This window comes from Fundulus heteroclitus, unplaced genomic scaffold (assembly GCF_011125445.2).
Source record: "Fundulus heteroclitus isolate FHET01 unplaced genomic scaffold, MU-UCD_Fhet_4.1 scaffold_281, whole genome shotgun sequence".
NCBI lineage: Eukaryota > Metazoa > Chordata > Actinopteri > Cyprinodontiformes > Fundulidae > Fundulus > Fundulus heteroclitus.
Window position 1 is genome coordinate 55,504 of NW_023396691.1, and position 26,144 is coordinate 81,647.

General features: G+C 37.2%; 1 protein-coding gene across 1 annotated transcript in view; it reads left to right on the forward strand.

Moving 5' to 3' along the window:
• Nucleotides 1–3,933: 3,933 nt before the first annotated feature.
• LOC105915569 (astrotactin-1-like) overlaps nucleotides 3,934–26,144 on the forward strand; it is a gene marked incomplete at its 3' end in the record, with an annotated part of 126,542 nt that continues 104,331 nt past the window's right edge. Inside the window, 3 exon segments of the mRNA XM_036130142.1 lie at nucleotides 3,934–3,951; nucleotides 7,663–7,743; nucleotides 9,495–9,627. Coding sequence (XP_035986035.1) covers nucleotides 3,934–3,951; nucleotides 7,663–7,743; nucleotides 9,495–9,627 — 232 coding nt within the window.

Here is a 26,144-nt window from a genome sequence, read left to right on the forward strand (position 1 = left end):
TTAGTATTGCACTTATTATCAGGGGAGGTTTAAACCAAATCATATTGCTGCTGGAGCTACATTACGGCACAGATATGTCATTGCCTAGCCATTGTTCACTATGTTGTTAAAATAGTTGTTTTGGTGTGCTAGTATTTTGAAATTCACTCTAAATTTAGTGAGGTTAATATGAATGCCAGTTTTATAAGATTGTCTTAATTTATTGATTGTCTATGTGTGTGTTGACATGATTTATCTTTGACCAGTAAGTGGGTCAACTTGTCAAAACATGAGAATGCCTCGTCCAGAGGAATGTTTTGTGTATAATTGCAGTTGAATGGGTTCTGAATAAGTCAATCCTAGAAATATTCTACATCCTAGAAGCAGGAACTTTACACAGGATCAACATTGCAAATTCAGAAATTAAATTTGTCTCCAAATTGTAATATTACATGAATTGGAGAATAAGAAAAATCTGAGGAGATTTTTTTTTTCTTATTTTCTGTGTGCATGTATATCACCTATTCTCAAGAGGCAGAAAATGCCAGTTGCCAAATGATGATTCTTGGAGCAGTGTGTGCTACTTCAATTTGTTCTGTTCTTCACTGATTCTAATCTTACCCTTGAAAGTCAATTTCCACCAGCAATAATTACCATTCACCTTGGCCCCTTCAGGAGGGCCCAGTAAAGCAGAGGTGAAACTGACATTCTGTTCAAAAGAATTCCAGGGATTCAAGGAGCAGCGGGTCAGTCAGGCAAATAGACGTAGGTGTGTAAGATCTTATTAGTGTAAGATTTGATCATTAAAAACATCTGATAATCAGAATCAGCTTTATTTGCCAGGTATGTGTATACTTAAATAGAGGAATTTGACTCTGGAATGTGTCTGAAATGTGTTTCTTTTTTCATTCTTGGGTGAATTTCGAAAAGATCCTTTGAATTGTGAAAGTACAAAAAAATATTTTCAATGACTATGAAAATGGTAACCTTCACAGTGATAAATATCTTCGGGGGAAATGGTTATTTGAATCACAACAATAAACTGTTACAACTTTAAAAACTTTTTTGTGCCTAAAATTCAATAGATATATTTCTGCTAAATACTCTATTGAAATTAATCTTTATAAATACAACATTAAAGCTAAATATAATGTATTTTGTCTTGTGATGGACTGAGGACTTGCCCAGGGTGTACAGTGGAATTGCCATTATCTGCTGGAGATAGGCACCAGGGGCCCAGTGTGGATAGCAAAGAGGCTGCCGACTGCACAATAAAAGGATCAAGGCTGACAATACTTAGTTGATAGAAAGTTATGACACTTGGTTAAGGTCTTGGGATTTTTGTGGTAATATTTGTCCCTCCAATGTTTACAGAAAATGTTAGAGCCCACACCCAGACCATAAAGAGTCATTCAGATCCAATTGTTTGTGGTGATTAGATTATTCAGTGTCATATTAGTTTCCCTTTGAGTATAACCTGTAGTTTTCATGCCAGCATTCATGCAATCCTCCTAAGAGTTGGGGCGCTTCTTATATAATTAGACATATTTTTGCTCCTGCGTACCAAAACCTTAAGTGGAATTAGTAATCTTTTTGTGTTCAGTCATGCTTTCTGGGCTTTCTAGTTGTAGATTTCTAAAATGCTCTATATTTGATGACCATTTTCCCCAAAGCATTATTTTACATGGTTCATATGTACATCCATCAGCGATAGACTGGTGACCTATCCAGGGTGTACCCCGCCTCTCGCCCGATGACAGCTGGAGATAGGCACCAGCAACCCTCACAACCCCACAAGGGATAGACGTGTTAGAAAATGAATGGATGGATGGATGTACAGCCATCAAAATAATGTTTTAAGGTCTCATGTGCTCTGATAGGTTTAGCCTGTTGTTGTTGGTCTTTTACTCCTTTAAGATCCTACCGAATTCCCCTATTTTTTTTTTTTGTTGTTTTTTGTCTGGCTTTCATGCTGGTTTGAAGATGGTTCTCGTGTTGTAGTGATATTTTGGTCAGAAATTCAGTTTTGACAGATGTAGTGTCTGCATAATCTGCAGGGAAAACGAAGGAGCTTGTGGTGGACTTTCATAGCCGCAGAACCACCTCACTGACACAGGTTAACATCCAGGGAACTGATGTTGAGATAGTGGACTCTTTTAGGTACCTGGGTATTCACTTGAACAATAAAGTAGATTAGAGTCACAACACTGATGCTCTTTACTGGAAGGGTCAGAGCAGACTCTACCTGCTGAGGAGACTGAGGTCTTTTGGAGTGCAAGGGGGGCTCCTTAAGTTAGTCACCTTCGTTAACTTATTGTGGCATCAGTCATCTTTATGGCATATTCCGTTGGAGCAGCAGCTTCTGTAGTTGAGAGGTAGCAGCTGGATAACCTCATTAGGAGGGGACCCAGTGCAGTCAATGGGAGACAAAAAGACGAGGAAAAATCACATCACTTATTGATAATGTCTCCCATCCCATGCATGGAGCTGTCTTCCAGTGACAGAAGGCTGCATCCCAGATGCTCTAAGGAGTGCTTCCACAGGTTGTTCCTTCCAGCTGTTGTAAGACTTTATAATCTTTGCTGCTCACAACAGACTCAATAACTGTTTACAACTTGCTAATGGTTGCATGCTGAGGTGTGATCTAGACACTTACCAGTGGATAATTTTTATGCTTAAAAAATATTCAAGACTTTCTTGCTATACAATAACATATTATTTATATTTTTTGTTTTATTTGTTTTTATTTATAATGATTTAACTTTTTTTATTCTGTATTGTTTTCTCACAGATTTCTTCGTGTTAATATCCCACAGTAACGCTTAAGAGCGGCAAAACATTAACGGCTGGAAATGGGGCTAAAGCCACCCCCAGGAGGTGTTTCCCTCTTCCAGGCATTTTTAGGTTAAAAAGTAACACATTCCGAGTAAAGAGGGGCGGGGGAGAGGGCCGATGTAAGGGCTCTACATTCTTTTCAATGGACAGGCCCCTTTACAAAGCACTGTACTTGCTAGAACCTTTTAGCGCAGAAATTGCTTCTTTCACACATTTAAAGCTTGCACCTAGGCACCGTTATGCCATCTATTTGTTTTTTGAAATGTCTGAGACGTATGGGGAGTGAAGTTGTTACAGCCCTGTAATGACCAGCTTTCAAAAATTCTTTCTGGCTTTATGGGTTGGTTATTGGGGGCAATGGTAGCAGACAGTCTGCAGGACCAGGAGGCCAGTAGATTTAACGCAAACGCGTCAGGCGACCACAGCGGACGCACATATAGTTTCTTGTCATTAACACTCATTGGATGTGTCAAAGTGTAGTGTGTCAAATTCGAACAGATCATGAGAGTTCAGCCTAGTTTGTATAGCGTCAGAACTTTGGTTTGATTGCAACTAAATTAAATTTGTTTGCCACAGTTGTAAAGTATAACATTTTTAAAGCTTAATTTTAACTATTCAATTCACAATATTTTAAACATTTTTACAGATAGACCAAATTTGATAAATTAAAACAACCAATAAGGATTGTTATACTGTATGTGTCTGTACATAGAGTATGTACTCTTAAAATTGTTGGCCTGAGGTAATAATTTATTGGTCCCTTGACAAATGCTTTTCTGTGCATTCTAATCACAGTTACTATAAGCATTGTGAGGGTCTGACTTTGACGTAGTGGGGGGTATTTTTGTTCATGTGATTACTGTAGCAGCATCCCACCATGCAGCCATTGTTGATGTCATGTTCCTGGCCAGCATCATTTGAGCAGAACAGAAGGCAAACATTCAATACAAGCTTGTTGGCAATTTATCCTGGGATAGAGCTTTACATATTATTTAGTTGTTTTCCCTAATATGTTTAGACACGGTCTTCATCTACTGAGGGTGAAGCAAAATACAGATTCTTATGAGACTGATTATTAGTTTAACCTGAATTTAGTCAAATGTTTGCTTTAGAGTCACTATGGGGAAGGCTTCCAAGGTAATAAAACCCAGATTAGAAGATTCAGATGAAGCTGAAACTTGAGCCAAAATGTTCCCCTTACTCAAATTTCATATCAAACCTAGACTGATTTACAGCCAGGATATTTTAATTTGCCCCTATTTTTATTTTGTAGATTTATGGGTACTTAAGCAGTGTTCTTTTCATGTGTTTTTCTTTAGAGGAACGTGTAACACCATATTTCAGAGATAAACGTGAACCTATAAATGCCAGGGACGTCATACAATTTTTATAGTAACTTTGGGCACAGTCTAAGGAAATATAGTTTCTACTTCTCATTCAACTAGCTTTTTGTTTGGCCCAGGAATACAAAACTTAATAGTTTGCTACAACTAATGACACATGCATTCATGTCCAGAGCCATCAGTACAATGCAATACAGCCACATATAATACTGAAGAATAAACTAAAATAAAAATAAAAAAATAAAAAAACAGATTGGGTGAAAGATAATAGAAAAAAATCCTTTATTATTCCACAATGGGGAAATTTGGATGTGACAGTTGAAAAGAGACAGGGTTACACACAATTTATAGTAGTGAAAAAAAAACAAGCTAATCTAAAATAAAGTTAATACTAGCAGCTGAGGAGCTTTATCAGCGCTTCCAAAAGTGAAGTAAAAAATAAATACTAGAGTAGATATTGCACAATTATTGATAATATGGCATACTCAGGTAAAAAGCCTATTTACAGAACAATATGAAATAATATGCAATATGCATGAGAAGCATTAGCATTTCGAAGTAGCTAAGGTATGTGCAAGTGTACCTTTGCACTTGAGAGACAGTGTAAGCAATTTATGATCAGATCAGAACCCGTGCCACCATTAGCATGTTGTAAACAGTTATTGAGTCTGTTGTGATTATAAAATCTAACAGCAGCTGCTTTGATTTCTCTGCATTCAGCATGAGGTGGTTCTGTTGGCATCAGTCTACAAAGCTGTCTGTACACTGGCTCGTTCTCATCTGTGATGAGACCAACTATGACAGAGTCATCAGAGAACTTCTGTAAATGGCAACCTGAAGATCTGATGGAGAAGGCTGCAGTGCAGAGGTTGAACAGAAACGGTAAATCTGGTTGAAAAGTATTGTGAGGGCAGTGAGCCCAAAAATCCTTCCTAAAACATGTAATCCTCTGTTATAATGAAAGAAGTGTTTTTCACGCTCGACATAAAGTTTACAAAACATATCCTGGTTTAGATTGTTTCTGATTAGTGAACCTATCAATGTGAAACTGAAACCTATTTACAATATTTGCAAATGTGGCAATTAACATTACTCTTGTTTTTTACACTAAAGTTGTTCTCTGTTGCAATTACTTTTGTCATCCAACCCAAGTAATTTTTATTTTTTATTTTCTCTACTTAACAACTGGCACAACTCTTTTGGTATGTATTAGAAGAAGAATAACACAAGATTAAGAGCAATCCACCCTTAAAGGATACAAAACAATAAACCAGTCAACATAGAAGGACAATATCAGCACTGTGGGATCTCTCTAGACTTCGGTTCTTTAACTATAATGTTAAAGAACCGACATCCCCTCCCCTCTGTCATCATGTCTTATCACTATAGAGATGATGCAAATTTCAGCAAAAAAAACTGTTAGGGCATAAGAATATTCAGAAAAGATTAAGATAATGGCTCTTGCATCTTGCTTCAATTTTTTACCCTGTGCATCAAAGTTTTTTTAGTCCTGAGCAAGCAAACAACCATGCATATCTGTACTGGAGCTGTAGATGCTGCAGCTCACCCCAGGGTATTCTGTATCACCAGACAAGATAAGAGCAAAAAATTTGGACAGTGTGATCAGCTAGTATTATATAGAATTGCAGTCAATGTGAGTTTTCTTTTTTTTTGTGTGTAGATTTACTCATGCCTCCAAGGTATACCCACCCATTTATTTTGGAGATGAAGCTAGGGCTTATCGGCCCTTTTTAGTAGCATAAGAATGCTGACACCTGAATATTATATTGTTATAAAGTTATTAATGGTGGACTTTTCAATACGATTTGTTCGGTTGAGAAGGTAGGCTTTGATAGAAAAAAAAAAGGCTGCGATACCTGAAAATCATTAAATTATAAAGTGGCAAGACTTTTTTTTCCGTAACTAGTAATGAACAGACTTGGCTCACAGGGGTTGTTTCTGCTTTAAAGGTGTGGCTGCTCTAAGTGTTCACTACTTTAGACCAAGAGTTGGAACGGTCTGCCATGGTTTCCAAATGTTTGTGTTTCTCCACCACAACATATTAGTTCGCTAAATGGATGGATAGATGAACGGACGAAGGCTCTGGCTAGTATAGCACATGCTCATTCTTGTCAGTTGTATTATTAATTATCACAAACATGCATGTTTCTGATGACAGCTTAAATGTCTATGATCAATGCTGTAACATTACTGAGTTTTATTAGCATCCTAGTGTTTCTAAGGTCATATTCAATGTACCTTGAAAACCGAATACAACTTCTATCATAAAACATATTGCACTTACACTGTCATAACCTAGGGTAAAAATGCTCTTCTATCAGACAGGCCAACTCAAGCTGTGATCATCTTGAAACACAAAAAACTATCAGATCTCTTGCTCTCATTACAGCCTGTCAGATCAAGCCCAGTTATTGAAAATCACCTTCAATTTGCTCCAGATATTCTGATTGTGAGAACCAAGTCTTCATGTTCTTTTTGATATGCTGATCACTCAGATTATTCCCCTAGACAGGACAGCGAAAGGGTAGCATGGTGGGATCAAATTGGTAAGCTGGAACATAAAAACAAGTTGAACAGTAGGGACATTGTTGAAAATTAAACATGACGAGAGATGGATGCATGCAAGTATGCATCTAACTAGGGCTACTCTCCTGTCTCAATTGGTTGTAAAACCTGAGCAGAAATAATACACATAACATTGAGCTCGAAAATGCCTTAAAAGAGTGAAATGTGTCATATATCATGCCTGAATGATTTCGCTGTTCTCTCTATCATTGCCATGAAATAGCTAATATCAGCAAGAGTAACTAGGTTTGAGCAATGCGTCTGCCTGGGTGTAAAGGTAGCACTGCTCTTTTGTTATTCTGCAAATAAAAAAAGCATATTGCATGTTTTAGAAATAGCCTGTATGTGATTGTGATTCTTCATTTTCACTCCGACACCTCGTCTTTGTTGCTGCTTCCCAAACTTCAAAGCAAGCAAATAGGATGACACTCATCTTTTTTCTTTGTATTAGAGTTGTGTTCCTCAGACAGATTTTTTACTGACCTCTCAATAGCCCTCCTGCTGAAACTTGTATTTATTCTTTGTAACTGATTTGAACGTGAAAAAAAAAAATAGAGTAGAGTTGTAGGCTTGTGAAGAGGCTTAATCAAAATCCTGGAAGCTTGTTGATGCAGACTGTGTGGAGTTCCTGGGAAAGTTATTGAACTTCTTCCTTTGTGTTTCCTTTTTTCTACCAGCAGCTTGTTATATTACCTGGCAGAACTACATTTTCTTTTCCCCACCCACTCTCTCTAAAGCATATGAAGTTAGAGCCTGTGGTTTGAAAGGCTCACTGTCCCTTGATTAGGTTCTGCTGGTGTGTCTGAGCATTGAACCGGAGCCGGCTTGTGGTCGGAGGAAGCATAGTAGGGTTGCAGCAACATCCAGCCAAGTGGCTGGATTTTGATAAGTTCATTGTTGTTCCTCCTGTGTGCCCCAGATAAGCACCAGCATGTTGCGAGTTTGCCGCAGCAAACACAACAGCGGTGGCAGCACCCCCAGAGAAAGCCAGATATGGCTGGTCAGACTGCAGTGTTGCGACAGATTGTCATTCCCAACTCTCAGGTTATTTAGTGCTAATGTACTTGTCTGAGTATGCAGGCAAACAAATTGGCTACATTCAAAGCATGCTGCGTGACTCTTCAAACAGCATGCAGTATTTATACACAAACATAAGAGTCAAACAACTTTTTTTTCAAAAAGAGCCCTGTACAGCTGAAAAGAAACGGAATCCTGCTGTGAATGGTCAAATTATTTCTAAGTGTAAAGCCTTACACCTGTACACAGTAGTGAGCGTAACTGGGTTGCAAAACAAACAAATTTTAAGGATTATTTATTCTTTTCCTTTAAGACTATTTTAAGGATTTAGGCCCGTCTAGAGTCACACTTGCAGATTGCACCCAACTGAAAACGTTGCGATCTCTAAACCCTCTTCCTTTGAGGATCCCCAGATAGCTGAGGTAGGTGGTAGCTGACAGGTAGGTTTCTATGAGTTGTTCTGAGGCTCCAGCGACCTCAGAAGGAGGGAGGTTGTAATGATAGATGAATTATGAAAAAAAGGACCAGTGGTGGACTGGATCTGAAAATTTCTCCAGTGGCGGCCCAAGGGAAGATCGATGTCTGTAGATTATTCTGGGATGTAGCATTAAGGAAGTAATGAAAACTAGAAAGCTTCTTCACCCCAACTCATTTTGACAATCAGGCACTGAGGGAAAACCCTTGTGGTCCTTTTAAGCAAGGGCTTAAAGAGATGATTTATATCATGTGAGTGTTTTTAAAATCAGCGCTTAAATGTAATGAAAACCCCAAAACAAATAAAATATAACATATTCTCCCAGTCTTACATTCAATACATTAAGGATGACATTTTACACTTTTTCTTAATAGTTTCTTCAAAACTTATCTTCATGCCCTCAAATCAGTGCCAACTGTGTAATCTAATTTTCATGTTAACAGTGTGCCAACAGGTTATAATTCAAGATAAACTATGTCAAAAACGTGGTTCTTCTATAACACAAAAAAAACATTAATTTGTTTATGCAATTCACTTATTGGGGTTGTCTGAATAATTCCACATAGAGTTTGATCATGCCTCATTTAATCACTTATCCACAAATGTGTCAAGATGAATTCATATTCTCTATATGATAAACTGCACAATATGAAGTCTGCCTAGTCAGTTAATGATTTCACCTTTTGTTACAGACGTGATAAATTATTCACTGTAAATCATGTTGTTTCACTTTCTTACTAATATGCATTGGCTGATATGACAGTCGTTGCGTGTTGATGCCTCTGTTTCTTTGCTTTAAGCATTAGAAATATTTGGAATGTGTAGTGTGCGATACTCCGCGACTTGCATTGTTATTCAATCCATACAGCATTGATGTTTTGTCCAAAGCCACCCTTCCACTGGATGGCCATGCCTAGCTGCTTTGTTGGGGCTCCAGAGACATGGATTAAACAAAACCACAGTACTTTTCCAAAGTCTTTGCTCTTTACTGAAGTAGGATAACAAAAAGGGGAGAGTCTGTAGTTCAATAGATAAAACACTTTAGTACAAGGCTTGTGGACTCCAATCCAATTTTATTCATAAATCACTTTAAAAACAAACAGACCAAAGTGCAGATTAAATACAAATGTAAATAGACATAAGATTAATACATATAAATAAATGAAATACACAAAACCCAACACAAAACCAACACCCTGTTGGTTATTAAAAGGCCACAAAGAAGGGTGTGCTTTCAAAAGAGATTTGAAAATCGTCAGGGAGGAACCCTGTCAAATGCGCAGCAGCAGGATTTCCAGAGCTTGGGACCAGCTACAGAGAAGGTGCCGTCTCCTCTGAGCTGCGGCCTGGTTTTCGGCACTGACATGAGCCGCAAGTCTGAGAGAATGAGGGGTTTGTGTATTTGACTAAAAGCATAATGGTACTCTCAGGCTGTAAAAGCTCAGAGATATAAGGAGGGGCAAGACCATTTAAAGACTTAAAAAACATTTTTTTTTTTTTTTTATAAATCCTAAAATTATTTTAGAATTTTTGTTGTATATTTCGTCGGGTTTTTTTTTTTTTTTTTTTTTTTTTTTTTTTTTTTTTTTTTTTTTTTTTTTTTTTTTTTGTGTATGTGTGTGTGTGTGGTGTATGTAAAGAAAAAGAAGAAAAAATAATAAAAAGACCTTGATCAAAAAAAAAAAAAAAAAAAAATCCTAAAATTAACAAGTAAAATGGAAAGCTAACACAGTCAGCTGAAAACAGGTGAAATGTGTGCACATTTGTGTGTCGGTTAAAAGATGTGCATGAGTATGTTGGACCAACTGCAGACCTGCAGGGTAAGACCAACTGACTGGAGAGTACAATGTGTTACAGAGATCCAGCGTTAGACAACATGTTGTTGGTTGTGGGGTAGAAGTGTGGTCACGGTCCAGAGATCATAAGCCAGGTAGAAATCCAACGACGGCAAGATGAGACAGAAAAATCCAGAAGATGTGAATTCAGTCACGATCAGGCAATCAGACAGGCACAGAACGCTGGACATCTACAGGCAACGGCTTTTGATAAGCTGGAACATTCTGTCAGCGGCAGATTATGAAGGTGGAGAAACAGGTGAAGGTGCCACAGGAGTTGGCTCACAGGTGAGCTGGATGATGTTAATGAGTATAGAGCAAGAGGCATGTGGATGTTTGCGCACAGAAAGGCCAGAATAATTACACAGACTTCTGTTTTGAAATCATCATCAGCAGTGAACTTGTACGTGTTTGCTCGATAGTCTAAATCAGGGGTCAACAACATGGTGCCTGCGGGCAACAGGTAGTCCTCAAGGACCATAAGTGGTGCCCTAAACCCTGTTCAACAAAATAGCACAACCCTCCAGTGAACTGCATCTAAAATGTTACTTTATTTAGTTGCTCTTCCTTTTTAATCATGTACTTACATAGATTTAAAATGATGAATGCATTAAAAGCACGTTTATATTACATAAAGTTAAGGTGAGCTCTGACTCTTCTAGTTCAAATGTCAGACCAGGTAGCCCTTTATATCACACATTACCAATGAAGTAGCTCTCAACTTATAAAGGGTTGGTGACCCCTGGCCTAAATAGTGCAGTGCTAAATTTGTTACTTGGAAATCACTTTATTTGAAACTTTTGAAAAGCATGACAATTGGAGCAACTGACGCCACCGATGAAGCTCATGGCAGATGTGAGATATGTTAGAAAAATGTTCTAGAGAAAGAATTATGGAAATTCCTTTGAATTACTTTAAAGCACAGAGCCAAAAGCTGTGTCACGTTATCTTTTGGTTCCAGTCTCCTTTATTTACCAGCTACCTGCATAACCAGTAAAAATCAACACCTGAGCTGTGAAAAATAAGTTGTTTGTAGCTGAAGCAGGCTTTTTCACTGATGTATATTTTCTCAGTTTTAACCTGTCTTTTGTCTGCATATTCTTAGAAAGATTTTACAGTTCATGTCATGGAGATTTTTCCACCAATCAAAGCAACATTGAAGACATGACAGGACAAAGGAACAATAACACTCTCCACACATTTGTATCCCGAGCGATTGTAAGGGTCACTGTGTAAGCCACACGATGCATTCCGCTTGAGCAATCAACCGCTACAATGTTTACCCACTGTAATAATCAATATACGACATACACAGGGATGCTAACAATAATCCCAAAAGACACATTGTGTCAAGCCGGGCTGTAGTTTTCATTTCATACAGATTTTCTGAGCAAGTCTGAGATGTGTAAATCTGCAGGGGGCATAGGATAACTTGTGTCCAGGCCAGTGGTTAACATATGTTTAACTGACGTGCTTAGATCTGCTGTGTGAGAATATAATCACAAAATACAAGATGTTGAGGTTGGTTATTTACTTTTGACCCTTCATAGTTTCAGGTCATCATTTACTTTTGTCAATCTTTGCTCTATTTTCTGTCTATAGTCCAAGTGATGCACATAGTTTGTGATAAAATTATACTTAAGATTTTCTTGGAGGACATTTGACACTTTTTGTGCCACAGAATTTGATTGTAAAACACCTTTCAGTCGCGCAAACCTTCTTTTGAGCATCAAGTGGTTGATCTGACTAGAAAAGTGTTTTATGAATGTAGTCCACTTATCAGTCCATTTAAAGACTTTTGCAATGTGACTCTGAAGCTGAAATAAACTGCAAACAGGTTAGACTAAATTCTGTTACAGTAGATGGCACACATTACGTACAAATGAATGTGTGGATTCTAAAAATTACAACTGTTGCTAAGAGAAAAGTTGATATTTGTTAAGTAATGGGTTTGATATTTTTTATTTTGATTGATTGTACACGGGGAAGAGTGGATCCACAGGTGGTTAAGATTGATGACAGACAGATAAGTTGCTGGATAGGCAGGTACATTATGGAGGCATAATTAAAGGAGAAGAACTAAGAGTTGTAGTCTTGATGAAAGTAGTTTTTTTTCCAGGCAGATATTGTCAAAAGGAAGTTTACTTCAATGCAAACACAGGGTAAGATGTTTGTAGATACACCAAGGGGACAAGGTGACACGTGTTAAATAGATGATTATCAACTGGAACACAACGAAAGGAGAGATCAATTGCTTCAATGCAGTCGAAAAAACCTGTCCTGCTGGAGAATCTTGCAGATCCACTTAAATGGTGAATTGATGAGCTAATCCGAAATGGATGACTTGACAGCACAGTATTAGAAGCCCCACACTCACAGAAAACAGCAATACAGGAACGATATGACAGCACTGAGTACACGGGGATCCCTATTACAATAATGCAGCTTTTTGTAATGTCCAGGCTTAAACATTACTGAAAAGATGACAAAATGTTTTAACAAACTTGCATGGTATTGCATAGCGAACTAGAAGCGAAGCTCAAACTCCTCCTAAAATAGCTGTGCCAAGCCAATAGCCTTGGTCTGCACTGACTCGGGTTGCCAACATTTAAATGACAGATTATGCACGCATTTTTTGGGGGAGGCTATACAAATTTATTTATATTCATGTAAATCACAGCCAGAACAAAGTGACCAGAGCTCTTTGCATAATACAAATTACATTGGTAAATTTTCACTGGCAAAAGGCTGTTCTTAATTGTGTGCAGGAGAAGAAAAAGTGTTAAAGGCAAAATGGGAAATGTCTGTACCACATTTATAGGTCAGATTTCTGACAGAAGGTAACTTTGATCCTGTCTCTCTGTGAAGCGTGACTAGTATTTTTGCCGATAGTTTGTCTGTTCCAAAATATTTTCTAAAATGTGTCTGTTGAAAAAGTACAGACAATAAACCTAATCATTGGGGGACATTCTGACAAAAGCATTAGATAAATTCCAGATAAATCCACTCGGTATTGTGTGACTGGGATGACTTACACCTCATAAACATATTTCATCTCTCCGGTGTTATGCTGACAGGGAGGCGAGGGGCCGCGGCAGGGGGTTGGAAGACGTTTTCGGATGCAGCAGATAACAAACACACTACCAGAATCCCTGATCCCATATCAAACACCCTTTTTTGAATGGAATCTAACAGGATGTAATCACAAGAGGTTTATTCTTATTTGTTGTCCATCAGCTGGACTTGATTGGCTGGTTTGCTCCTGCATGTATTTATCCCAATCAATTTAATGGAAAGAGTCTAGAAACAAAGCAAATAGAGGGAACAAAACACTTGCAGAAAATTAAGGAGATTGCCCTGCTTTGTGAATTCCACCCTCTGGTTCTTATATTAAACAACCCTTTTGATTCAGCCAGTTGTCTGCAAAACTGCCCGTGTCATTGAGTCATGAGCCTCTTTCTTAAAGTGGATTTATTTGGCGACATGAATAAGAACAACTTGTTATTCATGCAATGCTGAGGTACCTGGGCTACTTGGCAAGAATGTTAAATTGCCCACTGGGAGAGCCAAGCATTCCCCTCACTATGTTTAAGTATTCAAGGTGACTTTACTATCAGGGTCATTTTAATCGTTTTCACTCAGCCATTAAACTTTTTTCTCTTTTCTCAAGCAAGACTACAGGGCTTTTTAGAATTTGTCCATATGAAGACGGGAAAGTTAAATTGGCAGACTAAGCGCTGTGAAAGAATGTTTTAATATTTTCGAAAGAGAAATGTTTAAAGATGGGGAGACTATTAACAAAACATAAATAGATAAATCCAGCTCACAATTAATCTACACTACAGAGATGAACTTGCTTGCACACAAACTGAGACTAAGTCTAAAATTAAATGCCACAGTCTCTAACCATGTGTGGGTGTATTAAGTGTGAACAATACTTGAAAGCCGATTGTGTCTGGGTGCCGATGAAATTGGGATTAAGATTTCCCGCTACGACGTATCTTTTACACACGGAGATTATGTTGTTTTTCCCAAATCTATTTCTCTACAGAAGAACAAATGGGTTGGCCACTGAGACATAACAGAAATCGTAATTGCTCTTCGTATCAGGATGGCAAATTAATCTGGTGTTTGGTTCATTGCACAGCATGTGTTTCTTTGCAAGGACCGATGTGCATGTTGAATTAAGTTAAGACTGAGATGAGAGACTGCAATCCAGTAGAGCGGCAGTCCCGTTTAATCCATTTCTACACAGATGCAAGGATTGAATTTGGTCTGACCGTAGATTGACACGAGGGATTCTTCAACAATAGCAGGACACACTTTTCATTCATTAAACACATTCTTTATTTTTGTATGAATAATGTAGTCCAATTATCAGAGATGTTTCTTTTTACTTGAGAATGCTGTTGTGAAATATTCTTCCTCACCTATTTTAGGTGCAATTTATGTAGAAATCAATACATGCAAGTAGGTTTTATTGGCAGTAGTCAAATGATTTTCCATTTTAGAAATAAAACTACTTGTGAAGTTATTTTCCTGTGATAGGTATATGCAAACCCAAGTTTGCATGTCCTTCAAGTGGTCCATCATTTCACTGTCTTTGACAGTCTGCAGCAATGGATCAGAAACGGCAATGTCATTTATTGACTTGGAAATATAATTCCAATTGGATTGCTCCAGGGAGATGTTCTGAAGGTACCTTTGCAGCTCCCCTGTGTTTTCTGTTAACTGACACAATGAGAATAATCTAAAAACCTCTTCTTTATTTCTTTGATAATTTTCATATAAGTAGTGTGTGGCTGAAAGGACAAAAGGAAACTGATGCAAAAATAGGTACACATTGAAACCATCTGTACGTCTTCTGTAATCTGGAGTGGAGATTGCACCGCTTCAGGACGGGTTTTTAACTGTTACTGTTATTTTTATTGCTCGTCTTAACCCAGAGTAAAACGGCATCTTTTTGTGGAAAGGGATAAGTTATCGCTGCCATCTGCATTGTTTAGTGTTTTGATTTATGAACCAAAGTGGGAAGATGGAGTTTGGCTGCAGTAGGGATTTTGCAGCAGATCCCATTCAAATTAGGCTTGGTTTGTGAGTGGTGAAGGAATCTGAAGCCGAGGAGAAACGTTGGCACAAAACACAGTGTTAGACAGACTGAGGAAGATTCACAGGCTAAAATGAACAAACTGGACCATATTCAACCACATTCTTTATATCCAAACGGAAGGAGGGACACATTCCCACCTTCTTTTGTCACACCATATCATTGAATAACCCAAGCTCTTATTTTACATGATTGTTACAGGAGATTTGGAGTAATCTTTCTGGATGTCGAAGCAAAAACATGGATTCTAAGATTCTAAAAGATCAATCCCCCATCCCCCACCCTTCCGATGCGGTTCGGTTCTGTCCAGCTGTCTGCACTCGGTGTTAACCCCCCTCGTTTATCATAACCTCACTCACAGTACGGCAGCTCTCAGCTCTTGGTTCGCTGTGCTTGCAAAGTTCAGCATGTATTGAACATGTTTAAAGAGGGAATCAGACCTTTTCTTTATTTTACCTCATCAAGTTGAATCGTTTGATGTCTTTTATTCAGTCTTTTATTCATCCTGAATAGAGGACCTGTGTGAAATGCAAATTGGTTATATAAGGCAGTCTTGTCGGAGGCAATACCCTTTAGCTCTACCTGTACACGTGACCGGGCTCTATGTTTGCAGAAGTAAGCAGCTACTTATTCCACTCTGTAAATTCAGCTTAAATGAACCAAACAAATTGCCAACACAGTTTGCACTCCCAGCCTTATTTTGTTTACCTCCTCATACAGTGATGCATTACACCTCAGTGCCTTTTATTTAAACAGCTTAACAACATGTTGAAACAGTTTTGAAGCCTACAATCTTTGGCAACAGTCCATTCCATCTGCTCCTCCTCGCTCTTTTAATAGGATTCATCAGTGTGATTGCAATTGCGGAAACTCTGCGAGGTGTGTGACATTTCTCTGCTGGAGCATGGCCAAGTTGGGGCTGTCATTTTGAATCTCTTCAAACAGCACCCCAATGATTTTTTTTTTTTTTTTTTACAGCAGCTGTTGGCAGAGCCTCCTCTGATCTCGGCTCACCTTGAAGTGGACTATTGTTCCTGTCCTCTACCCTCTGTGTCCCATACATAATCATTTGACGTGAACTTTTAAAAGAATAACTTCGCGAGCTACCACAAATTACCATTTGCCGCCTGTCTTGGTTAATATGTAGAGTCCCGCACTGGGAAGCTCGTTAGGAAATGGACCAACTTTGATTGATTGCTCTGTTTTCCATTCTCATTCATGTAGAAAATTGGCATGGCTGAATAAAGAACACCTTAAAACAAGGACTGAAGTGTTCCTCTGGGACATGAGAGAATTGATGTTTGTCTAAATTAGTTTGATGGCTTTTTGTTCTTAGGTTTGTATTTTTGCACCTTTCACCTAAAGCCAGAGCTTTTAAAATTATGAGAGAAAAGATAAATGATCTGGCCTTGGCTGGACTGTACCAAAAGTGCTTCCTAATTTAACATTTGTTCCACCTCAGCAAAGGACTTTAAACACAGCCATTCTGTAATTTCACCAGCATGGCCTTTTCTTTGCAGAGTAAGCAAACAGATTCCCTTTCCCAACATGTGCTGAAAGTATTGTGAGCGTCAGGGATTTAAAGATACACCCCTCGCAACAGACAGTGATCCCCGATTTTGGGTTTGCAGTAATAACATTTTTGATATATATATATATATATATATATATATATATATATATATATATATATATATATATATATGAATAGTCCTGCTACTGAATGCTCAAAATGCCTCCACACAATTTTGATATTTTGATAACTGTTGTAACCAACTATTGTTTGCAAACCCGATGAGAAGGTTTAAAAGTTCACCATGGCTATGTTGAAAAAAAGGAGGTAATATCTCAGGAACTACTCGTTTGCTTAATTGGAAATAAGTCTCAAAAATATATATAGTGTTAGTGCTTAACGTGCCTTCTTATCTGGTTGCATAAAAGTAGTTTACTTCACTGGATGATAGATAAATGCTTAGATAATTGATATTGCATTTCACAAGATGTACGACATACCATTGGTTTAAAAGCATGAGATCATATGCCACACGATCTCATACACCCTTCGTGGAGAGTATTTGGAATATCTTTGCAACTGATTTACAGCATGACTAATTCCTAGAAATTTCTCTGTAATTTGCACTTTGTATGTTGTGTGGAGGGACAGAAGCTGTCAATGTAGCAGTGGTTAATCCACCTGCTAAAGTGGGATTTTGGTTAGAACTCCAACAAAATCTCAACTCTGTCTTTTTCGTGTCTTTCTTTCTAGCTCTTTACTTAACCAATCACTCTTTCTCTGCTTTTTAAAGCTTTGGCTTTAACACCTTTAGCTGTTTTAGTATCCTCCCTTTCCACTACCACAGTGAAACGTAAAGTAAAAGAGGCCACCATCTTCTGACACCGCATAAGGATGTGAGCAGAATAGTCTCAGCCATCACTACTCTTCAACATAACACACACACACACACACACACACACACACACACACATACACTTATCTGGTGCTATTAAATCCCAGCACTAGCATACAGCTCCACAGCCATATGGTCTCCTCCTGTCCCACTGGGTAAACAGACGTCAAAAAACAGCACTCCTCTCAGATGGTTGTTTAGCTACTGATCTCCCCTAAACAGATCTCTTCGACTGTCTGATTAGTGCTGAATGTCTCGGTCAATATCCTCACATTAAATTCTCAGCTGCTTGTGCATGCTCATATTTGGAACTGGTATGGACTTTATGGACTTTTTTCTAGTGCTCGGTGTCCCTATGTGTTTCCCTGGGCTTTAATAAGAAGCACGTCTATGTCGGATAAAGAACAAAAAATTATGTGCAACATTCATTGATCTAATTAATATGCTTTTTTAGCTAATGTGTGTGCTATAATGGCAACATAAAGACTTGTTTTGGATTCCAGTAATTCTGAGCTAAGTTGTAAGTGTGTAGGAAATTTGTTTGTATGTTTTTGAAGCACTTAATTCTTCTGTGCATTTTTTTAGGACAAAGAACTGCAAAGTATTTCAGTTCTTTGTCCTTTTTCTTTTTGAATGTATACTGTAATGTTACAAAATGTATGCAAATGTTTCACAAATGTTGCAGCAGTGACAAGATAATACGTTTATCTAATAACATACTATACTATCAGATGTTCTATCAACACTGTTAAAGATTCACTCACCTCACCATGTCAAATGCTTGGGGCAGCTAGCACTGTCAGGTGGTCTGACATGTTTTCTGACTTGTTCAGTTAATTATTATTTTGTTACAAGGGGACAAGTGAAATAGTGTTTATAGAGCAATGATGTTTCAGCCAAAGCTGTTCAGGTGTTTGAGTATGAAAAACGAAAATGAGATAGTGGTGTTGCACAAAAGTAGTAGTAGTAGTAGCAGCAGTACATTTTCCTTTTATCTCTTTTGCCACAATACATATGCAGCATACAAAACAAGAATGCATCATAGGCAACTACATACTTCACATATTGATATTTCAAAGAATGTGTTTCATTTCTTACATATAACACATTTCTCCGATGTGGAGAAATGCAACCTATATTAGGTAAATCTAAACAAAGGTTACTATTTTTTTTTTTTGCAATATCGCTTCAATCAAGGTTTCCGTGTCAAATCTTATGGAATACACTATTAAAGGAAAATGTGTACTACAATTTAATAGCTAGAAAACAAATCCAAGCACCGTTATACAGCATTGTTTTTTTCTTTCTTTCTTTTCTTGAACACCTGTTGTATAACTGTAGTCTTTTATAGGAGCAAGATGGTTTAGCATTCTACTTCCAAAGAAAAAAAAATATAGCGTTCAGCTGACCACAGGGATTGGTCTTAAAACGCATCTTAAAACTCATCTGTTCTCCGCTCAGACATTGTTCCCACAGGTCAACAGCTCTGATACCTTCTGAGTGTCAACCTTACATCCTCTCCTGTACCCTAAGTACCATCCTTCCCTCCTCTCTGCCATTTTCTGTCTTTTAGTGCTTTGGGTGTTACTAGATAAAACCGCATGCTCCAACTTAGCCACCACCAATTCCTGTGGTGATCTGGTCTAACTACGCTACACACACACTTCTATCTCAGCATTTATCGTTTCAGTCTCGTTACTGCCAATTGGATAATTGTAGGATAAAATTAAGTTGGGATAAAGACAGCAAGATTGGATTTATATGTATTTCCAATCAAAAGACGCTCCCCTTTGTTGTTGTTGTCATCCTGAGTCTTCCATTTGCATGTATGTTTCGTGACATTTGCACCTGTATCTCTAAGGTGTCAGGGGTGTAACTTTGACAGGCGTCATGAGTTAATTAGATTGGATGAAGAATAATACAAAGAAAGTACTGATTCACCATGGCTGCAGAGACCTATCTTTAAGTAACCAATTAGAGACCAGTAAGAAGTCACATGGAAGCCAAAACAGTAAGACGATACTACACACCAATCTGTCATTTTAGAAATGTATGGTTTTAGATTTACACAAAAAAGAATACCTCAAATATACCGAAAATGGAACAGGAAAGCTGAAAGATCTAATGTCAGATACATGTTTTGAGTGAACAGTTGTGATAATTACTTTTCATTCCGTAATTTCTGTTTGCATTGTCTACATGTTTTCCTGCAAGATTGATGAGAGCAGCCTCTGATTGCCCTCTATTGACAAGCTGCCACTGTTGCTCGGCATAGAAAAACTGAAATGTTTAAATGTGTTTAAGTGTTTTTTTCAAAGGCTTTAAAAATTGTGATTTTCTGAGCTTGATTTCCTTGATTTTATTTCTTTGTTTTTTTTTTGTCTTTTAGACAACATTGGTGACGACTACAAGCTCATTACTGATGGGGCCATTTTAAAATTCACAGCACAATGCATTGTGGCCCTAACCAGAATGTTGTCACACAGGACAAAACAGGGTTTTAGAGAGGTGAGAAATAACTCTGCATAAGATAAAAATGTTTTAGCTGCTTAAATCATTATGTGCATCTGGCCTCTCAGTTATCAGGGAAGATGTAAAGTATTTTGCAAGATGTAATGCAGCTCAAATTATTCAATGCTAACTTATACAACGTATAAGAAAAAACTTCTACGGAGTAAAGAAAAAAATTCCTTTAAATTTTGAATATCATCTGGTCTAGCTCTAGATCACGTTATATATGGTATTAATCTTTCAGACGGTAACGTTGGGATGTAAGATATGGTATTGTTTGTATTGTTTTTACCTGCCTGTAACATGGCTATCGAGGATAAGCATCATCTGACAATCACTGAATTGGCTTTCCTATTTATTTAATTATGGTGTGGACATTTCTAGCTTTGTTATGCTTGAAAGAGTCAGTCACAGCAGACATATCAACCATATTGAATTATATGTGGCCACTGTTGTCTAAAAGGGCTTTCTGGTCCTGAATCTGTGGTATAGATCAGTTAAAGGAGCATTTTGATCTTTCACCTTCTCACCCCCTGGAAGTGCTGATCACAGCTGTGTTCAGCTCATCCCAAACTATGAGAGTCCTGTTTAGGAAAAGACCCATCGTTAAGAGAGTAAAAGTCTTGGACTAATGATTCGGTTCTGGTGTTACGGAGTTGTTTGGAGGGTAGAACCGTAACAGCCTCACTGGAAAATGTTTCAGGAATATTGCAGTGACATTGATTAAATGATTTTATAAGCAGTTCTGTTTCCTACTCTGTAGACAGCATCACAGGAAATAGCAAGAGCAAAGCAGAACCATGAAGAACAGCTTGACAATGATCTGGAAAACTGATTTAGGCTGTGGTTGGGATGGTATACAGTTTCTTTTTGGTATAAAGGGCAAACAAGTTCAGATGTGTCACAGGATGGTTTTGAATGCAACAGGCGACTTGAACAAGAGTTTCACAAGATTTTTTTTTAGATTTGATATACACGATTTTATGAACATCATCCAGGAACAGAATGCCCATTTTAACAACAGTGGCCACGCTCTTTTTAATATGCTTGAAATATCTGATGTGATCGACTCTTTCAGGCATGTCAAAGCATGTCATTTAGTTTTCTGTTTTATCACATTGTTCAGCTTTCCCTCACTCAACAGAAAGTTCCTAGAATTTGAAAATAGTCTCCCAGGGGTGTGTTTTGTCTCCTTTGATCTATATCATGTAGTCTAATGACTGACTTTGACTGCATAACAACAGGAACGTTTTAAAATGTGCAGATGACTTGGCTATTGTCAGCCTCCTGCATGAAGATGAAAACAATCATGTTTCTGTATTAAATTATTTTATTACTTGATGCCATCAGTGTGTTTTACAGCTTAATGTGTCCAAAACTAAGTTCATGTTCATAGCTTTTGGAAGCAAGGTACCTGCTGTTCAGATATCAATCATGGTGGGGGCAGGGAGTTGAGATTGTTGATACTTATAAATATCTGGCACTATGATCGACAGTGGACTGAAATTTGATTCACAGACAGACATACTCTGCAATAAAGATCAACATTTTTATGTCTTCATAAAAGGAGAAAATTCAACATAGACATAATTCTTATGTGGATATTTTAAAAATCTAACATAGAGTGTATTCTAACTTTATTTTTTTATTTGCTGGTATGGAGACCTTAGGGTAAGACACAAAATTGTGAATGTCAGCAGCAAAATTTAGAATGTGCTCAGCAAAGCAGCCTGACTGACCTGTACAACCTCCACACACAAAAGTTAACTCTTGTCTATCAATACTCACCCCCTCCGCTCTGAGTTTCAGCTTTTACCACCTGGATTCCGGTTCAGGTTAACTTCTTTATGGAGCAACAGGTATAAACATGAATTTAACCCTTTCTCCCTCCTTAATTTAGGCAAGGTGAGAGGTGAGATGGATTAAGGATATTGCTTTTTATTATTGAAGGCAAATTATTTTTTATGCAAATGTATTTTAGGCACTGTGATTTCTCATTGTCATTGTTATGTCTGACATACATTCTTGATGTGTTGTTTTTTATAAGGTGATGTATTTAACATTTTAAATATCGGTTAAATAATGTATCTGTTTTTCACTTTTGAGGCTTATATATGCTTTTTTGTTTTAACTGACAATGCTTGTAGCAGATGCTTTATTAATACCATGTCCTTTAGGTAAATGTTATTTAGCTTTTATATTTGTATTGCGACTTACTGTAAAAGCAATTACTCATTGGAACTTGGATACAAATTAACATTGTTTCATAAGCAATATCACATCTCACAGTGGCTATCTAAGGTATATATATATATATATATATATATATATATATAGATATATATATATATATATATATATAGATAGATATAAATATTTATATATATATATATATAAATATATATATATATAGAGAGAGAGAGAGAGAGAGAGAGAGAGATTGGTATTAATAAGTGTATAAAGTATTGTTCAGTTCATTGTTTTTCTGCCAAAAAAACAGAATATGGCTCCTGCACAACAGTCACCTCTTTGATATTAAGCATTTTTCATTTTTCATTTCATGAGTTTCTACATTATCATAATTCAAAGAACCATATTTCCTTTTCTGAAAATTTTCCAATATAAAAGCGGATATATTGAGAGTTTTGTATTTACTTGTATTATGAACATACTTTGAGGGTGATGGTTTTCATGATCTATTGAAACCTTGTATCCATGGTTCCAAGAAAAAAAAGTCATCCCTCCAGTGTCACACCTCTGAACCGACATATGCAGGTAAAATGAAAGAAATGTCATAAAAGCAGAATTGCATGTAAGGGTAAGGACATTCAATTTCAATTTTCTTTATATTTATACATATTTTTCATTACCAAGGTGCTCTTTAACTTCCTTTAAATCTATACTATGAAAACTGAAAACACCGTATCAAACTCACATAAACATGTAGACCAGGTAGAATCGGTGATAGCCACACAAAGGTTTGTTCAGACTAGAAGATGATTTGGCTATTATAACATGGTCTTGAAATTTTCTCAGCTAACAAATACTCAAGACAATGCGATTTTCACATCTAATAGACATCCTTGTACGTGTCAAACTGGTGGAAATGTAGAACCAATAGTTTCAAATAAATGTTGGATTATTACTATAACTTCTGCGGTCTAGCACACAGTGAAATGACTGATATAGTCTCACTGAAACAGGATGGAAAGACAAAGAAAGCCCTTGTGGTGTAATCTTTAAGCAACTGACAAAAGCCCTCTTTCGAGATTTTTGGATTAAATTAACTTGTTTTGTTCAAACAGTAGTTAAAACGGTTATTAATGCATGTAAGTATTTATTTTGTTTTCATGCATTTATTGATGTATTTTTCAATGCCATAACTATTCGAAATTTCCACTCATTTAATGCAGACTTCAAGCACGTTTTGCTGCGTATTAAAATGTTTTTCATAATTGCCATTTATGATTCTGATAATTTATTGATCGAAGAGTACTGATCCTTCCATTCCACAATTTTACTGTCTGATGAGTGGAGTTATCTTCAGTGATGTCTGACATACATTTTAAATTGTCTGGGTTTTTTTTATTTTTGTTTTTTTACTTCTTTACTAAATACTAAAAAGGTGGCTTACCCTCTTAAGGTTGGGGAAGTTCCTGCCTCAAGTTGAGGAGTTTAGGTATCTCAGGTCTTGTTCACGAATGAGGGGAGAATGGAGCAGGAGATCGACAGACGGACCGGTGCAGCCAGCGCATTGAGGCATACGCTGCATTGGTCCATTGTAGTGAAGAGATTGTTGAGCCCAAAAGCGACGGTCTTGATATACTGTGCTTACCCTCACCTGAGGTGACTTGGGCATTTGTTCCAAATGGCCACTGGGCGCCTCCCTTGGAGAGAAGTTCTAGGCATATCACACGGGGAGGGGGTCCAGGGGGCTGCCCACGACACGTTGGAGAGACTGGCCTTGAAAAGTCTCGGCCTTTACCCCAGTTGAGCTTTAGAAGATTTCTGGGTAGAAGGAAGTTTGGGCGTCTGCTGCTTCCCACAACCTGGTCATTCATTAGCAAAAGGAAACTAGTATGAGTACTTTTAAAGTTCTCTTTTAAAGTATTTAGTAATTTTAAGTAATATTATATCTACTGATGTCTTGCCATCAATATTTTGAAAGACTCATAATTCATTGACTATCAGAAGCATTAAATAAGCAAATAGTTTTCATTATTTGCTCTCCTTCACCTGGACTAAAATGTGGAATTTACATGTTAATGTTTAGAGCTTTGATGTAAAAATACACCTGGAAAAGTGTTACTGGTCAATAAGAATAAAATACATATTTATAACTAATATATATATATATATATATATATATATATATATATATATATATATATATATATATATATATATATATATATATATATATATATATATATATGATCACCTACATAAAATCAGACATTATGTCTATGAAATAAAATTAATATTGGATTCCATGATCAAATTAATTGTTTGAGAGACAAAAATCTGGGTTTATTTAATCGAAGTAAACATCTTTGAGCACATGTTGGTAAATCTGTGTTACATGCAACTCCCATGATTTGGGCACTCTGAAAATGTGCAATTTCCATTCTGACATTTAACACTTGTTAAATGTCAGAAACTTTAAAAGTCTTATGATTCCCAACTGTACCTAACCCAAGCAGGTCAGCAAATCAGCCGACAAAAGACAGAATGACTAAAAATTAAAAGATTTACAGAAGACTGGGATAAAATTCAGACGTAGAGTAGAACAAAATTCATCAAAAGCAACTGTGTATGAATTCTCAACAGGTGCTGTTTCATAACACAACAAACCATAGAATTCAAAAAGGATCTTCAGTTTATTATACCATGACTGGCATTCACAGCTGCTTTGTGCTTTGCTTTGTACATCAGCAAATGTTCTATATGTCTATTTTTCAGAGTCATGTTTATTTTTGGAAATTTAATATCAATTTTCTGAATCCCCTGAAAGGATAGTTGGAAACTAGAATTAGTGAACTGGAAAAGTTCATATGAAAAAAAGGACGGAGCTTATGAAACATCTTTGAATGCATTTAATTGTGACCAGCATAAAAACGAAATCAAAGATTTTGTTAAAAGCAAACCAAAGTGATGGAACAATCAGATCCCTTTAAATGTTGAGAGCTTATTAATTTCCTTATGGCTGGATTAAAGGTTAGGCTCTCAAAATGTCAAAGACTCTGCTTTTATTGTATTTCATAGGCACTACAACTCTTTTAGACTAAATGGTTCAGCAAATCTGCATTCAGAGGAGGTAATCGAGTAATGCGGCGTAATCAGATTACTTTGATTTACCTAAATTGTAGTAAGTGGCCACTCTGTTTTCTTTCTCTCCCTCTCTGCCATTCTTCTTATCCCTTTTGTGCTTTTCCATCCTAGCCTTCATCCCCATTTTTTCTTTTCTTTCTTTCCCTTCTTCTCTGCTGTGTGGCACTGAAAGCGGTCCTGTACAATGGTGGTCTCATTACTCAAGCTCTCATGGCAAACTGGTCTCGAGGGAGAGCGAGGACACTTTTTAAAAAGTGCCCTGTCACATGGAGGCACATGATTTGCATTTAGGTTAAAACCAGCCGGGACTCTTAAATCTTATTTATGGGCAGAGGGAACTCCTTCGTCACTGCGGCGTTGGGGCATCAATTATTGTCCGACCTAATCTTGTTAAACTATCACAATTTTAAATACACACATACCCTCACAGATATTCAGAGTTGTATCAAGGAAAGAAAGCAAAGTGTTTTTTGGTTTGTAAACAGGTTATAATCTGTATAAGGGTTATGGCATTATCCTGCATGAAGTGCTTTTTTTTGCCAATAATCAGCCTAATGGGTTGTCTGACAAAGAGGGCTGATGCTCACAGAGAGTGAGGTGAGGCGCTGAATTGTAATTGTATGCATGTACTGCATGTGCACAAAATATTAATGATATTAGCTTTTATCATAAATAGTTTAGGCCAGGTAAGTGCTTACATGGATGGTGCCGAGAGAA